General features: G+C 43.5%; 2 protein-coding genes across 14 annotated transcripts in view; both read right to left on the bottom strand.

Moving 5' to 3' along the window:
* RAB27A (RAB27A, member RAS oncogene family) overlaps nt 1-13,110 on the bottom strand; it is a 91,743-nt gene extending 78,633 nt beyond the window's left edge. For 3 of the 12 annotated variants that reach the window (XR_011568859.1, XR_011568856.1, XR_011568855.1), the window contains exon 1: nt 402-13,110. Coding sequence is in view for 4 of the 12 variants with exons in the window: in XM_070797513.1 (XP_070653614.1) it covers nt 402-1,054 (653 nt within the window). In the remaining 8 variants the exon portion in view is untranslated. The remainder of the gene's footprint in view (nt 1-401) is intronic. The other 9 variants (XR_011568854.1, XR_011568858.1, XR_011568857.1 and 6 more) reach the window with 9 other exon arrangements.
* Nucleotides 13,111-14,709: 1,599 nt separating this feature from the next.
* Nucleotides 14,710-16,873, bottom strand: PIGBOS1 (PIGB opposite strand 1). Of its 2 annotated transcripts, none has more exons than XM_019968800.2 (2): nt 16,634-16,873; nt 14,710-15,311 (listed from the first exon to the last, which is right to left on the bottom strand). In XM_019968800.2, the coding sequence occupies exon 2, from the start codon at nt 15,234-15,236 to the stop codon at nt 15,072-15,074; it is 165 nt and encodes a 54-aa protein (XP_019824359.1). In that variant the 5' UTR covers nt 15,237-15,311; nt 16,634-16,873; the 3' UTR covers nt 14,710-15,071. The 2 variants fall into 2 exon arrangements, with proteins under 2 accessions (XP_019824359.1, XP_019824358.2); XM_019968799.2 differs by having other exon boundaries at nt 16,638-16,866.
* Between the last annotated feature and the right edge of the window lie 22 nt (nt 16,874-16,895).

Raw genomic sequence — 16,895 nt, 5'->3', positions numbered from 1 at the left:
CAAAACCGGAGGAAGTAAAGAATTAGAGAGGCCGTGCAGGAGCCTCCTCTCCTGCCTGAGAAGTTTCCTTCCTCCCACCCCGCCACCTCCATGCGGCCCCTAGCACCTTGATGCCGCCGGAAGGTGACCTCAGCCCCCAACCTGGGACTCCACCTAATCGGCACCTCGCCCAAGCTGACCCCTACCCCCGCGATTGTCATCGTAGAGTTTGTGCTGAGGGCCTGGGAGAAGCAAAGAAGCTTCTCCGGTGGGCTCTGCCTCCCAGAGAGCGGAGAGGAGCTGCAACCCCAACACCCGGCCCCAGGGCCAGACCCTCGGTGCGCCCGCTCCGTCGCGCTGCCCCGCGGGGTGACCGGCGCCCCGAGCCCGAGCGCGCCTCCCAGCCCGCGCCTCCGCCTCACCTGCTCCGCCCGCGGTCCCCACGCCGCTCTGTCTCTGCGCGCGGCGTCCACCCGCTGCCGGCCTTTTCGGGTCCTTGGCGGGTATTTTCCGTCTGGCCCCACATCACTTCCCGTAAAGGAGCGCGAGGTGGGGGCGGGACCTCCTCCCCGCCCTCCACCTCCAGCTTCCTCCTGTCACTTCGGGGCGCACCCCCGCCCGACAGGGCGAGCCCGCCGCCCCCAGCCCCTACGTACCTGCCCAGGGGGCCGACACAAAGTTCCCCACTCTTCTCTTTTAGCCCAAACCCAGTCTCCACTGTCCTTTCCTGGAAGGTGCCAAACCTTAAGGGGTTGTTTTCGTTTTGAGACACAGGGATGACATTTAAAAACTGCTCTGGGGTCGGGGCACTATAAGGTATAGTTTGGTGCCACTCCCCAAATCTCCTCCCCCAAAGCCATTTTCTACAGGTATTTTTCAGGGCGTCAGGGTCAGTGTCTGTCTCTGGTCGCCACAGGTGCTGAGCGGTTGCAAAGTCGGCCCTGAGACCAACGGCTCCTGAGGCCCTAAGCGGGGATCTGAGGGGCGGGCTCCCAGCTTGCAGTGACTGCCCACTTCGTCTGGCTTCCCCGGGGGCCAGATCCGCGCTGGGCGTCCTGGCTTTGCCACTGTCCATCCGGCCCCGCCTGCTTTTCACTCGGGTAGCCTGGCACTGGTGTTCCTGGAGTGAGGGAAAGCTCTGGGATATACTTGAGAATGACTGGATGACTGGAGCGGGGTGGGGGGATAGGCCGTCAAAAAGGGTAGTTAAGTGGGGTAGTAAACAGGGTCTCTGCTCTTGAACAGTCGAGTTCAGATTACAAAATCTCTCTTATTTAAATTTCCAAGTATTAGAGCAATTCGTTAAAATTAAAAAAAAAAAAACTTGAAAGACTAGCTCCTGTAGCGAGACACCTGCGAGCCTCTGCTGCCCCCTAGCAGCTTCCGTCTCTCAGTGCCGACGGCTTTCTGTGGGCCGCTTGGACCTGTGGCTGTGAGGCAGAGGTGGGAAGCTTCAGGCCCGCAGGTTCTCACTGCTGCTGCTGCTGCTGCTGCTAAGTCGCTTCAGTCGTGTCCGACTCTGTGCGACCGCATAGACAGCAGCCCACCAGGCTCCACCGTCCCTGGGATTCTCCAGGCAAGAACACTGGAGTGGGTTGCCATATTCTTCTCCAATGCATGAAAGTGAAAAGTGAAAGTGAAAGTGAAGTCGCTCAGTAAGTGTCCGACTCTTCGTGACCCTACGGACTGCCCCCTACCAGGCTCCTCCGTCCATGGGATTTTCCAGGCAAGAGTACTGGAGTGGGTTGCTATTGCCTTCTCCAGCAGTTTCTCACTAGAAGCGCCAAATTCCTCCTCCAGCGCCCTCAAGGTCTGAACAGAACTTTTGGGCCTACCCCTGTGAGCTTTCAGGCAAAGCATTTTTTATTTATTATTTTTTTAATTTTTGACCACATCAGGAGGTATCTGGGATCTTAGTTCCTGATCAGAGACCCTGCATTGGAAGAGCAGAGTCTTAACCACTGGACTGCCAGGGAAGTCCTTAGGCAAAGCACCTCTCAACCAAATAAGTCTACTTCTCAGCAAAGCAAAATGTTTGGAAGTCCTAGTCCACTGGCTCCTCCTATCTGTTCTATCTCACAAATTCTTCTTGGATCACAAATTCCAGCTGTCTCAAGGCCACCTGCCCAATTTCATTATCCTTTCAGACTACTCAGTTTGCATTACAGCACAATGAGCTTCTCAGATTACTTTAAAAAATCACATATAGGATGAATCATATGAAGTTGCTAAATATTGAATACATATTCATTTTAATAGTTCCAAGCAAATATAATGCAGTAATCGCAGAGTTAGGGATAACAGATTCACTATAGGGTGATGGTTTCAAGGGATATTCCTTAGAGAAAAGCCATCATGTCAGTGGAGGTTAAAACAGGGAAAGTAGTTCCATGTTCATGTGTAGAGGAAGTCTTGGGAGTCACTGATCAGCTAAGATCTGTTGAGGGTGGGGGTAAGGGTGCCAACAATGCAGCAACTGCTAATGGTTCACATGATTCAAGGAGCGCTCAGCCCTCCCCACTCCTACAGCCAGGCAGGGCTGTCACCAGGACTTCACCAGGCAGGAGATCAGAAAACAGCGATGCTGTGGCTCATACATTTGTCCTTTCATCCAGCAAGTCAAACACTGTGTTAGGTCCTAGAAATGCAATAGTGAACAAGGCAAACTGGTCCTTGCCCTCAGTGATCCTGTCCTCAAAGAGATCAACTTCTGTGCAGTGAGATAAGATCCTTGATAAGGGAAGTTGTTGATAAGGGAAGACTTAAGTGGCTAAGTCTGACTAATTGGAACACAAGTTAATTGATACCAAATCAGTACTTCCCAGAGACAAGTGATGTATAGATTCAGTTCAGTTCAGTTCAGTCACTCAGTTGTGTCCAGCTCTTTGCGACCCCATGAATTGCAGCACGCCAGGCCTCCCTGTCCATTACCAACTCCTGGAGTTTACTCAGACTCACGTCCATCGAGTCCGTGATGCCATCCAGCCATCTCATCCTCTGTTGTCCCCTTCTCCTCCTGCCCCCAATCCCTCCCAGCATCAGAGTCTTTTCCAATGAGTCAACTCTTCACATGAGGTGGCCAAAGTACTGGAGTTTCAGCTTTAGCATCATTCCTTCCAAAGAACATCCAGGACTGATCTCCTTTAGAATGGACTGGCTGGATCTCCTTGCAGTCCATGGGACTCTGAAGAGTCTTCTCCAACACCGCAGTTCAAAAGCATCAATTCTTCAGCGCTCAGCCTTCTTCACAGTCCAACTCTCACATCCATACATGACTACTGGAAAAACCATAACCTTGACTAGACAGACCTTTGTTGGCAAAGTAATGTCTCTGCTTTTGAATATGCCATCTAGGTTGGTCATAACTTTCCTTCCAAGGAGTAAGTGTCTTTTAATTTCATGGCTGCAATCACCATCTGCTGTGATTTTGGAGCCCAAAGGAATAAATTCTGACACTGTTTCCACTGTTTCCCCATCTATTTCCCATGAAGCGATGGGACCAGATGCCATGATCTTCGTTTTCTGAATGTTGAGCTTTAAGCCAACTTTTCACTCTCCTCTTTCACTTTCATCAAGAGGCTTTTTAGTTCCTCTTCACTTTCTGCCATAAGGGTGGTATCATCTGCATAGCTGAGGTTATTGATATTTCTCCTGACAATCTTGATTCCAGCTTGTGCTTCTTCCAGCCCAGCGTTTCTCATGATGTACTCTGCATAGAAGTTAAATAAGCAGGGTGACAATATACAGCCTTGACGTACTCCTTTTCCTATTTGGAACCAGTCTGTTGTTCCACGTCCAGTTCTGTTGCTTCCTGACCTGCATATAGGTTTCTCAAGAGGCAGATCAGGTGGTCTGGTATTCCCATCTCTTTCAGAATTTTCCACAGTTTATTGTGATCCACACAGTCAAAGGTTTTGGCATAGTCAATAAAGCAGAAATAGATGTTTTTCTGGAACTCTCTTGCTTTTTCCATGATCCAGCAGATGTTGGCAATTTGATGTCTGGTCCCTCTGCCTTTTCTAAAACCAGCTTGAACATCTGGAAGTTCATGGTTCATGTATTGCTTAAGCCTGGCTTGGAGAATTTTAAGCATGACTTTACTAGCATGTGAGATGAGTGCAATTGTGCAGTAGTTTGAGCATTCTTTGGCATTGCCTTTCTTTGGGATTGGAATGAAAACTGACCTTTTCCAGTCCTGTGGCCACTGCTGAGTTTTCCAAATTTGCTGGCATATTGAGTGCAGCACTTTCACAGCATCATTTTTCAGGATTTGAACCAGCTCCACTGGAATTCCATCACCTCCCCTAGCTTTGTTCGTAGTGATGCTTTCTAAGGCCCATTTGAAGGATGAATAAGTGGGGAAGGTGGGGTGGTTTAGTTGCTAAGTCGTTTCCCACACTTTCAACGCCATGGGGTTTAGCCCGACGGGCTCCTCTGTCCATGGGATTCTCCAGGCAAGAATACTGGAGTGGGTTCCCATTTCATTCTCTAGGGGATCTTCCTGACCCAGGAATCGAACCAGGGTCTCCTGCATTGCAGGCAGATTCTTCACCAGCTGAGCTACAAGGGAAGCCCTGGGGAAGGTGAGAAGAGAATTCTATGAAAAAGATCAGAAGAATGGCCTGGAGGCAAAAAAGAGAGAATGAGAAACTGGAGCAACTGAAAGCTCAGAAAAGCTGAAAAGAGTGGAAGGAGCAATCAAAGAAACTGGAGAAATAAGCAGAGGTTGGGTAATGAAGGACCCTGGAATGCTTATAATAAAGGCTAACATTTATTGACCATTTACTCTGAATCAGCCAATATGCTAAGAACTTTACATATATCACCTCATTTACTTCTCACAATTGCCCTATGAAATAAGCACTATTCTTGTCTCCACATTACAGATGAGGAAAAGGCGCATTAAAGAGATTAAGCAACCTCACCAGTTTTACATAGCTAATAAGTGGCAAAGCCAGGACCAGAATTCACAATCCATTTTCTTAATGGCTGTGAGGCTAAGAATTGGCTGGGAAGGCCAATTAGCATGCTGAAATCCAAGTGAGGGATAACAGTGATCTGGTTGAAGGGGATGGCCATGAGGATGAGGATGAGGATGAATAGACAGAGTTGAGATACTCAGGAGAGTGAATCAAGAAGACTTGGTTGTAGATGGGGAGGGAGAAGGAGGAATTCATGGAAATGCTCAGGTTTCTGGTTTGGGCAACTAGGAACCCCTAAGCAAAAGAAAGCAACAGGTAGGGAGAGTGAAACAGACCATAATCAACAGGTTCAGGACATTTCAACTCTGACATGCCGGCACCAGCAGAATATCCAGGTGAAACTCTTTAGTATGCAGTTGAAAGTGCTGGTCTGAAGCACAGAAGACAAGAACTGGAGCTATCACCACGCAGATGTGAGGGGCAAGGAGTTAGTCTAGAAAATGTGCTGAAAGGGTGAAAAGGGGACTTGGTGCAGAATCCAGAGGATTGCCCAGTTATTTAAGGCATGGGCAGAGGAAATTCAAAAAGGAATTTGAGAAAAGTGTACCCAGAGGAAAACAAAAGAAAGTTATTACAGAAACTGAGTATATTAAACCTCAGTTAAGAGCTTGCTTGTTTTAACTGGGACTGTCAAAAATATTTTTGTTTATAAGCTACATTAACAAAACTTACCTGTCAAATACGTCCATTGCAAATGTCAAAGTATATTCTTAAGTATTTTGTATCTAGTTGTAAATGTGTTAAACAATAAATTTTTCAGAAAATGCTCAAAAATAACACTTCATATCGGAAATAAACACTAAAAAAACCCCAAAACAAACAAACAAACAAAAAACAAAACAAAACAGAAAAACAGGGCCAGCTTGAAAGGACTCCAACTGACCAAATCTGGAACAATTTGAACATAAAAATAGTGATCATCAGGTTGGCTTCGTGGTCATGCAACCAAACACCACACAGGGCCCAGCACACAGAAATTATATTGCTCTGCAGTCACCGTCTTAAAGTTTTCAATAATTTTATCTTTGAATGTGTGTCTTACAAGTGAAATCTGATGGCACAATGGAGCATGATGGAGGCTTGAAGCCTCTGTATGTACATGGCTCTGACTCCTGCCACTGCCCGCGCCTTTCTTCCTGGTTCAGAGAGTCAATTCCTAGGTAGTGTCAACTACAAATTGGCACTTACCAAGAGCATCTGCCATCTGCCATGGGGAGACTGAACCCCATGTTGAGACAGCTGTTGACCTTCAACAACCCCTGGGAGAGTTCAGGGTGGAGTGAGGCACTCCGTGCTCCAGGGAATCTGGTGGGACAGGTCTTTAAATAGTTGGATGTTTTTAGTGTCATGCGAGTGTATGTTCCTCGGCTCTTTCTTGTCACAACAAAGATTTGGAGTAACGGACATTAAAGCCCCCCTCAGCATGTCACAGCTCTCAGGTCTTCGATAGACGGTGTTATAGCTCTCAGGTCTCGAATGGACTGTGTTATAGCTCTTAGACAAATCAGTGTTACAGCTCAGTGTTATAGCTCTATTTTATTTAGAAGATAACAGGAAAATCCATCTTTGAGGCGTGAGGGCACGTCGATCCAAAGACACGAGGAGAAGAGTGCCCCAGCGCGCGGGGGAAGGAGAGAGAGAGAGAGAAAGAACTAGCTTTGGCTCCTCTATTTATATGTTTATCTCTCCCTGGGCCTGTCCTTTGTAAATTGGGCCAGCCAGGAGTGTTGTTTGTTTTACCTGAGGTCCTCACTCTGGTCCTTGGACCTCCTTTTGTTCTATTTTCGCGGGCTTTTCTCTTCCTTGTCTTTTGGCCACCGCCATTTTGGACTCCTTTTCCCTATTCTACCTACCTAACATTAGGAACAGATTTTATGATCTCAATTCTTGCATCTCCTCATATCTAGAGAAGCACTAAATCCCTTCATGGTGACATCAGATCCTCATGATGAACAACCAAAACCTTATATATTGACTTTCCCCCACTGCTGCTTTGGAGCAGTCTCTCAGAGCTATCTGAGATGCTGCGTCCTGGCTGCAGTCCTCATTTTTGCCCCAAATAAAACTTAACTCACAACTCTCAAGTTGCACCTTTTTTTTTAGTCGACAGTAGGTTGATAAGAAGTCCAGGGTCCTTGAAGAGGAGATAGGGGCCTGGGGCTCTCAAGGAGGTGATAGGGGTCTGGAGTTCTCAAGGAGGAAAAAAGGATAAACTTTTTCCTACATTGCTTTGTCTTAGTCAATATAACAATGTATCTTGCTTGAGGACGTTTCTCCTTCTTGAGATCCTTCTGACTAATCCTGTCATCTTAAAATGTATATTGTGGAAGTGGGTCTGGTAAAACCTTTACAACCTTGAGATATTCTTTTGATTTACTGTAATAACCAACTGAAAAAGTATATAACTCCCTTGCTAAGACTAGCAAGGGAGAACTCTCTGTCCCCCTTCTGAAGTCAGTCAGAAGCTTTCTCTGTCACTTTTTATACTTTAATAAAACTCTGCTACACAAAAGCTCTTGAGTGATCAAGCCTGGTCCCTGGTCCCGATGCTACATCTTCCTGGGAGATCACGAATCCAACATCGTTCACTGTAAGCTATCAGTCCCCTGGGACCTGCACGGCCTTGCATTCGCAACTCCAAAGCAGTGACTTGGTAACCTTCACCTGGGGAGGCCCAATCCACCACCTTCCACATGGCCAGGAGCCTGGGCGTGAGTACAGAAGAGATCAGGATTGAGCCCATGCCCCATGGCACCATGGGGTGGGCAAGAAGGCAAGTGTCCCTGCCCTAGTCTGACAGCACCATAGTACATTCTATGTGCCATGCAGCAGGGGCCTCCTGCCACCACTAACCAGGAATCAAGAGCACTCCAGCATGGAAGTTTGTAAACTCTGGGGGTTGCACACTCATGAGTTGGAGAAGTGGGTCCATGGAAAGAGACTGACTTTCTGATCCCTATCCATAGCCATGTATCTTCATTTTGCACTGAGCCCCACAAATCATGGGGTCAGCCCTGGTGATAATAATAGATTATAATTCACTGAATAAAATAGGAACCTGTGAACCATACCAACACATCACTTCTGCAGTATTCCCACCAAAAAGGTATAACCTGAAGCTATCTAACCCTCAGTTCAGTTCAGTTCAGTCGCTCAGTCGTGTCCGACTCTTTGTGACACCATGAATCGCAGCACGCCAGGCGTCCCTGTCCATCACCAACTCCCGGAGTTCACTCAAACTCACGTCCATCGAGTCAGTAATGCCATCTAGCCATCTCATCCTGTCGCCCCCTTCTCCTCCTGCCCCCAATCCCTCCCAGCATCAGAGTCTTTTCCAATGAATCAACTCTTCACATGAGGTGGCCAAAGTACTGGAGTTTCAGCTTTAGCATCATTCCTTCCAAAGAACATCCAGGACTGATCTCCTTTAGAATGGACTGGCTGGATCTCCTTGCAGTCCATGGGACTCTCAAGAGTCTTCTCCAACACCACAGTTCCAAAGCATCAATTCTTCGGCGCTCAGCTTTCTTCACAGTCCAACTCTCACATCCATACATGACTACTGGAAAAACCATAACCTTGACTAGACAGACCTTTGTTGGCAAAGTAATGTCTCTGCTTTTGAATATGCCATCTAGGTTGGTCATAACTTTCCTTTTTTAGGTGTCTTTTAATTTCATGGCTGCAATCACCATCTGCCGTGATTTTGGAGCCCAAAGGAATAAATTCTGACACTGTTTCCACTGTTTCCCCATCTATTTCCCATGAAGCGATGGGACCAGATGCCATGATCTTCGTTTTCTGAATGTTGAGCTTTAAGCCAACTTTTCACTCTCCTCTTTCACCTTCATCAAGAGGCTTTTTAGTTCCTCTTCACTTTCTGCCATAAGGTTGGTGTCATCTGCATAGCTGAGGTTATTGATATTTCTCCCGGCAATCTTGATTCCAGCTTGTGCTTCTTCCAGCCCAGTGTTTCTCATGATGTACTCTGCATAGAAGTTAAATAAGCAGGGTGACAGTATACAGCCTTGACGTACTCCTTTTCCTATTTGGAACCAGTCTAATCCTACAGAAGCATTAAACAAATTCAAATTAAGGGATATTTTACAAAACAAACCAATATTCTTTGAAAATTTCAAGGTCATAAAAGGCAATGACTAAGGAACAAGAATAAATTAAACCAAAAAACCATGAACTAAATTCAGATGTGACCCTAAATTAGATCCCAGTTCAGAAAAATATTTTTGTCTTGTTCTAAAGGACATTAATAGGACTTAGTAGACTCTGAATGAAATCTGAGATTAGATAATAATATCCTATCAATCTTAACTTCCTGATCTTGATTATTACACTATAATAAACGAGAACATTCCTGTTTTTAGGAATTGCACACTGAAATATTTAGAGGTAAAGGGAATCACATGGGCAACTTAGTCTGTTTCCAAAGGATTTCAGTTCAGTTCAGTCACTCAGTTGTGTCCGACTCTTTGTGACCCCATGAACTGCAGCATGCCAGGCCTCCCTGTCCATCATCAACTCCCAGACCATGTCACCAACACCAAACCCATGTCCATCGATTCAGTGATGCCATCCAACCATCTCATCCTCTGTCATCCCCTTCTCCTCCTGCCCTCAATCTTTCCTACCATCAGGGTCTTTTCAAATGAGTCAGCTCATCGCATGAGGTGGCCAAAGCATTGGAGTTTCAGCTTCAGCATCGGTCCTTCCAATGAACACCCAGGACTAATCTCCTTTAGGATGGACTGGTTGGATCTCCTTGCAGTCCAAGGGACTCTCAGGAGTCTTCTCCAACACCACAGTTCAAAAGCATCAATTCTTCCGTGCTCAACTTTCGTTATAGTCCAACTCTCACGTCCATACATGACTACTGGAAAAACCATAGCCTTGACTAGATGGACCTTTGTTGGCAAAGCAATGTCTCTGCTTTTTTATATGCTGTCTAGGTTGGTCATATCTTTCCTTCCAAGGAGTAAGCATCTTTTAATTTCATGGCTGCAATCACCATCTGCAACAATTTTGGAGCCCAGAAAAATAGTCAGCCATTGTTTCCACATCTATTTGCCATGAAATGATGGGACCAGATGCCATGATTTCATTTTCTGAATGTTTGAGCTTTAGGCCAACTTTTTCACTCTCCTCTTTCACTTTCATCAAGAGGCTCTTTAGTTCCTCTTCACTTTCTGCCATAAGGGTGGTGTCATCTACATAGCTGAGGTTATTGATATTTCTCCCTGACAATATTGATTCCAGCTTGTGCTTCATCCAGCCCAGCGTTTCTCATGATGTACTCTGCATATAAGTTAAATAAGCAGGGTGACAATATACAGCCTTGATGAACTCCTTTTTCTATTTGGAACCAGTCCGTTGTTCCATGTCCAGTTCTAACTGTTGCTTTCTGACCTGCATATAGGTTTTTCAAGAGGCAGGTCAGGTGGTCTGGTATTCCCATTTCTTTCAGAATTTCCCACAGTTTATTGTGATCCACTGCTGCTGCTACTGCTGCTAAGTCACTTCAGTCGTGTCCGACTCTGTGTGACCCCATAGATGGCAGCCCACCAGGCTCCACCATCCCTGGGATTCTCCAGGCAAGCACACTGGAGTGGGTTGCCATTTCCTTCTCCAATGCATGAAAGTGAAGTCGCTTAGTCGTTTCTGACTCTTAGCAACCCCATGGACTGCAGCCTACCAGGTTCCTCTGTCCATGGGATTTTCCAGGCAAGAGTACTGGAGTGGGGTGCCATTGCCTTCTCCGATTGTGATCCATGCAGGATCACAATATGATCAAAGGTTTTGGCATAGTCAATAAAGCAGAAACAGATGTTTTTCTGGAACTCTCTTGCTTTTTCCATGATCCAGTTTAGAAAAACAATGCTTGAGTGTGCATAATATCCAAGCACATATATATAGAGAGATTAAAGCAAATGTGGATAAATGCTAACATATGTGGAACCTGGATAACAAGTATATAACAGTTTTTTATATTATTTTTGTACTTTTTAAGTCTGAAGTTATTTCAAAATAATAGCTAAAAATTTCTTTAGATTCTCTTCAGAAAATCCCATAGGATCAAGTCAAGTGGCCCCCTTGAAAATCTATCAGTCGTGGCTTTCCCTCTTTAACTTTCTTGTTCTCCCTATCTCACCCTGCTGACTTTGGAGTCAAAATAATGGATTTGTGATGAGACTGCAGAACCACCACCTGCTGTTACCTGAAAGGCCCTGATGAGGCACTGGTGAGAAGGCCACTGACATGGATGTCCTTTATGAGCTGAGACTGACAGAAGATGCTGCAACAGGACTCCCAAGTTAGAAATAAAAGAATTTCCAAGTGGCAAAGGTCTGATGGCAAGTCATAACTGCTAAAATGGGAAACCAGGCTGGAATGCACCCAGGGTGTCTTGACTTGATAGCATACAGGGATATATGCCAATAGCTTAAAAGATCACCATATTCTGAAGGAATAGATGGGTGTTATTGTTTTGGGGAGAGAAAGGGGTGTTTCTTGACTCACATATTTTTAAAAGAAAATTAAGAACAGGGAACAGAAGGCTGTTGGTTTTCACACTGGGAATCAAGATCTTTTACCAGTTTCCTGATTTAAGTCATTGCATAAATTTAGACCTAACAATTAAAAGAAGCTGTGTTTACCTGAGAAAGGACTCAATGCCAGAAGAATCTACCATAAACTTTCCTCTGCTCCTACTGAGAGACCCAAGGCCTTTAACCAGGACAAAATTCACATCTTGTTGACTGCATGATCTGAGGCTGGTACAAGGAAGCTCTAAATGCGACCTTAGTCCCTCAGTTTAGAGTGCAGGGTCATTGGGGGTGGGATAAATGCAGGTTTAGCCCAAATTTGTTTTAGAGGAACCCTTTGTCATTCCTCCCCAAATTCAGGTCCATGGATAGGATATATATAAATATATATATATATGTATACACACATATTCACACACATATATATACACACTCAGTAGCCGGCAGGGACCTCACATTGATCTTACAGGAAGAGCTGTGCCTTAGTCTATTCAGACTGCTATTAATAAATTCCACTAAATAAGTGGTTTAAACAACAGGTATTTTTTTCTCACAGTTTTGAAGGTTGAGGTGTACAAGATCAAGGGGCTGGCAGAGGTAGATTCAGTGTATGATGAAGCCTCTTTTCCTGGTTTGCAGACAGTCACCTTCTTGCTATATCCTTACATGGGTGAGAGAGAGCGCATGTCTCTGATATCTTTTCTTTAAGGGCACTAATCCTATTGATGCTTTTAAACATAGGTGGCTCTGATGGTAAAGAATTTGCCTGTAGTGCATAAGACCCGGGTTGGGAAGATCCCCTGAAGAAGCAAAGGGCCAACCACTCCAGTACTTCTGCCTGAAGAATTCTGTGGACAGAGGAGTCTGATGGCTATAGTCCATGGGGTCACAAAGAGTTGGACAGGACTGAGCAACTAACACTACTATTAATCCCACTGATAAGGGCTCCACTCTCAGGACCTAATTACCTCCCAAACGCCCCACCTCCAAATACCCTCACAAGGGGATCAGGGCTTCCCCTCCTATGAATGGGGGGATGCATTCAGTCCATACTACATCATTATTGTATAAAGAACCAACTGAAAGCCTCTCAATCTGCTTTCCCTGACTATGACAGCAAATTGGAGGCAATTCGTGCCAACAATTGCAGACATTAATGCCACCTTCAAATATATGAAGGATATAGGGGTGGGGCATCTCCACATTGCCATTCAAGTCACTTCTTTGGGCCTTGCAAAGACTAAACAAACGTTTTAGAGATGGACGGTGATGCTGGTCACACAACAATGTGAATATACTTAATGCCACTGAAATGTGCTTTAAAATCATAAAAATAATAAATTTTATGTTATATATATTCTATACCACACACATATACTAGATAGATTATGGAAGAAAACAATGGACTACCCCAACTGCAGCTGCTACTCTGGAAGCAATGGGGTTTTTTTCCTCCTCTCTGACAGTGTTTTTTTTTTTTTTTAATTTTATGTGGCTACATGAGTATTCACTGCTAGGCACAGGTTTACTCTAGCTGCAATAAGCAGGGTCTTCTCATTGCAGTGGCCTCTCATTGCAGAGCACAGCCTCCAGTAGTTGCAGCATGTGGGCTCAGTAGTTGTGGCACATAGGCTTTAGTTGTCCCGTAGCACGTGTAATCTTTCCAGACCAGGGATCAAACCCATCTCCCCTGCATCAGCAGGTGGATTCTTAACCACTGGATCACCAGGGAAGTCCTCTCTGACAGTTTTATTGAGATATAATCTCACATAATAAAGTTGTAAAGTGTGCAATTCAGTGGTTTTTAATACATTCACAAACCTGTCACTGAACACCACTATCTAGTTCCAAAACATTTTCATTATACTAAAAAGTAACGCTATATCCATTAGCAGTCACTCCCTGTACCTTCTTCCCCTTAATCACTGGGAAATATTTAATACTAATTCACTTTGTTTCTATGCATTTACCTATCTTGGACATGTCATATAAATAGAATCATACAATATGTGGCCTTTTGTGCTCCTCAACAAAGTAATATTCCATTGCGTGGATATACCATAATATATTTATGTGTTCACTGGCTGAGACATTTGGATTATTTCCACTTTGGGGCTATTATAATAATGATGCTTCGAGTATTCATTTACAGATGTTTATGCAGACATGTTTTCACTACTCTGGGATGTATGTCTAAAAGCAGAATTGCTGGGTCATATGGTAACACTGTATGTTCTTCTTTTTGAGGAACTTCCAAACTTTCACAACTGCCAAACTTGTTTTATATCCTCACCAGCAATATTCGAAGGTTTCAACTTCTTCACATTCCCATCAACACTTACTACTTCCTCCCTCTTTGACTGCAGTCATCCTAGTGTATGTGAAGTGGCATCTTCCTATAGCTTTGATTTGAATGGCTACTTAGCAGCAGCAGCAGTACCTTTACTGGAAAAAAAAAAAAAATCGACTCATTCTCTGACAGTTGGTATGTGACTACCAAACAGACAGGTGCATCCTTCTCAAAATGACCAAAAATGGTTCAACTTCACGTAAAGTTAAATAGGATTATCATTCCTTGGGCAACAAGATGATATATTAGTGCCCATGGTTATGTGACATGCTCTAAATCAGCAGAATATAAAGAGACATCTGTGGCAACTGAGCAGAAGCTTACAATTTCATGCTTCCTCCTGGCCTCTCTCTCTCTTAATCCTATTACTTACACTGATCTCAACATAGATAGCTTATATTAAGTTATAATGAATTTATTTAAAGAAAAAAAATGAGTTGATTTACAGTATTTTGTACAATGTGATTACATTTAAGCTCTCACTGAAAATATAAAATTAAATCAGTTCTTAGCAATTTCCAAAAAACCCCTTAACTATATGAATAGCTTCATAAGAAATTAACTCTTCCATGATCGCGATTATTAATGTCAATTTGCCTAGTGAGTTAAGTAAACAGACTGTGTCATGTTTGCCACCCTATGTGACACCATCTACCTTCTCAAAAACCTCTATTTAATTTGAGCCATCCTGATTCTCAATTTACACCTCCATTCGGCCTGGGATGAGAAAGCCAGGAATTGAAAGAGTGCTGAAGTATATTAAAGTAGGCTAATTGTAGGCTAATTGAGGTGCATTCTGCATGAGGTAGTTGACTTGGTTAACTTCATTTACAAACATAACTGTAAACACAATTCCAGCTAGTTTATATACTCTAGACTGCCAATGTATAGGCCGCATTCCCAGAAAAATAAGCCTCAACGAGGAAATAAAATATTCCTTAACACATTCATTTTTGCTTAAAAGGAAACATACTCATAGATCCTGGTGAAAAGACATAGAATGGCAAAAAGTAAAAGTAAACATTAAAATTGACAGTGCTACTTTTAAAGCTAATTTAAAATCACTATCAATAATGTATTTACATTTAAAGTATAATTGATAACTTTTTACTATTTATAGGGAATAACTTTTTACTAATTATTAATACTCAATGCATAATTTCAATGGAATTTTAAGCAATTACAGTTCAACTCCATGTAGTATCAACTATTCTTCTCTTCTGAGTCTTGTACCAATTTCATCTTTTCTTTTAACTCCTTCTGATCTCTGTAATACTGTTCAAATACTGGTTGATAAATATATATTCCTCCAGCAATTCCAAGGAGGCTAGCAAAAAGCAGTTGTGGAAAAGTCAATCTTCCAAACATTTTTTCATCAAACACTTCACAGCGCAAGGATGGTTCTAAAAAAACAAACTCCACATCCAGGAACTCTCTTCAGGTCTGTATACAAAGAAAATGGGAAGCAAAGCAGAAACTCAGTACTATATCCTTTATAAAGCCTTCATGCCACAACTTTGCTCCTGCATAAACAGTATTTTTCTCATAATATGTAAATATGCTTTTTGATGTAACTAAAATAGGAATATAGACACAAAGGGAATATGAGAAATGAGGGTTAGAGGATGGTGTAAGATAAAGCTAAATGCTATTATAGAATGTTTTCAGAGGTTTTAAACTGATACTTTATTAAATGGCAGAAGTGTTAAAAAATAGAGGAACATACTTTTTATGCCTTTAAAGGTATACAAAAAAAAGGTATACTATTAAAAGAAACAGCCGTCCACGAAAGTTAAATGTGATTGCCAATCTCATCTAAAGGGGAGAGATTTGTTACTTTTCATTATTAGCTCTTTACTATTTCATGACAATATGTGTGATTAAAAACAATTTTTACAAACTAAAAGATTTTCTAGTTTCCTCTGATGCTATAGTAGATACAAACTGGCATCACCTCTAAGTCATCTACTATCCATTTTTGACAAAAAATAAAATAGGGATTTCACTGGTTTTACTTTTAACAATTGAAGAGTTAAGATTCTAGAACTTCTCAGAAAGTTATATTCCTTGCAGTAGTCTATAGTCTGATAAGTTCTATGGTTCGGAGATACTAAGTACATATTTATAAACAGGTAAAACAGAGCGAATCATTTTTATGTTTTATTACAGCAATATTTCACAGCATCCTAAGCCAGTCTCCGGGGTCACAAAACTCAACAGTGGCGGAGTAAATAGTAGCTGCTTCTTGAAAGTGAAAGTGAAGTAACTCAGTCGTGACCGACTCTTTGAGACCCCCGTGGACTGTAGCCTACCAGGCTCCTCCGTCCATGGAATTTTCCAGTCAAGAGTACTGGAGTGGGTTGCCATTTCTAAAGTCGTAATTTACTATTTTTCTGGGGGAAAAAGTCTTTTTTTCTTCCTGGACTCTACACTTAACTAGATAAATGAGAACTTCACCAAGCAGGTTTTGGTTCGATGACTAAGTGTAAGAAAAGGAGACATTTGCAAGTCACCTCCTTGTAAAACAGACAATTAAACCGCAAGTAAATTCGGGAAGGTTCCCCTTCCGCAACTAGTTCGCTAAATGACCCTGACCAAGTCCTTTAACCTTTGTGGGGCTTCATTTTCCACATCTGTACATGAGGCTAAATTACCCTTATCCCGCCCACGTCGCTCAACAAATAGTCACTGTAAGATCACCCAAGGCATGCAACGTTACACCAACACTTCCGTTTGTAATTATCAGTACTATTATTACCACTCACACACCGTTCTGCTTCAGCTCCCCGCCGCCTCCTGCCTGCACCCGCAGAGGTGAGATCCAGTTCCTTTCAGCAGTTTCCGGACCCCAGCAGCAGAAACCACGAAACCAAAGGAAGGGAACAATCCCTCGAGAAAGAAATGTAGTAGGGAAAGCGTGGACCAGTCCACGGCGAAGACGTAGACGCGCTGCCGAACCAGCAATAGTGGGCCGCGGGGACCACCGTTGGAAGTGGGCGGGACGAAGATGCCTTTTTCCCGGCTATC

Source organism: Bos indicus, chromosome 10 (genome assembly GCF_029378745.1).
Source record: "Bos indicus isolate NIAB-ARS_2022 breed Sahiwal x Tharparkar chromosome 10, NIAB-ARS_B.indTharparkar_mat_pri_1.0, whole genome shotgun sequence".
Lineage (NCBI taxonomy): Eukaryota > Metazoa > Chordata > Mammalia > Artiodactyla > Bovidae > Bos > Bos indicus.
Note: the sequence above shows the minus strand (reverse complement) of the source record. Positions and strands in the feature narration are given on the sequence as shown.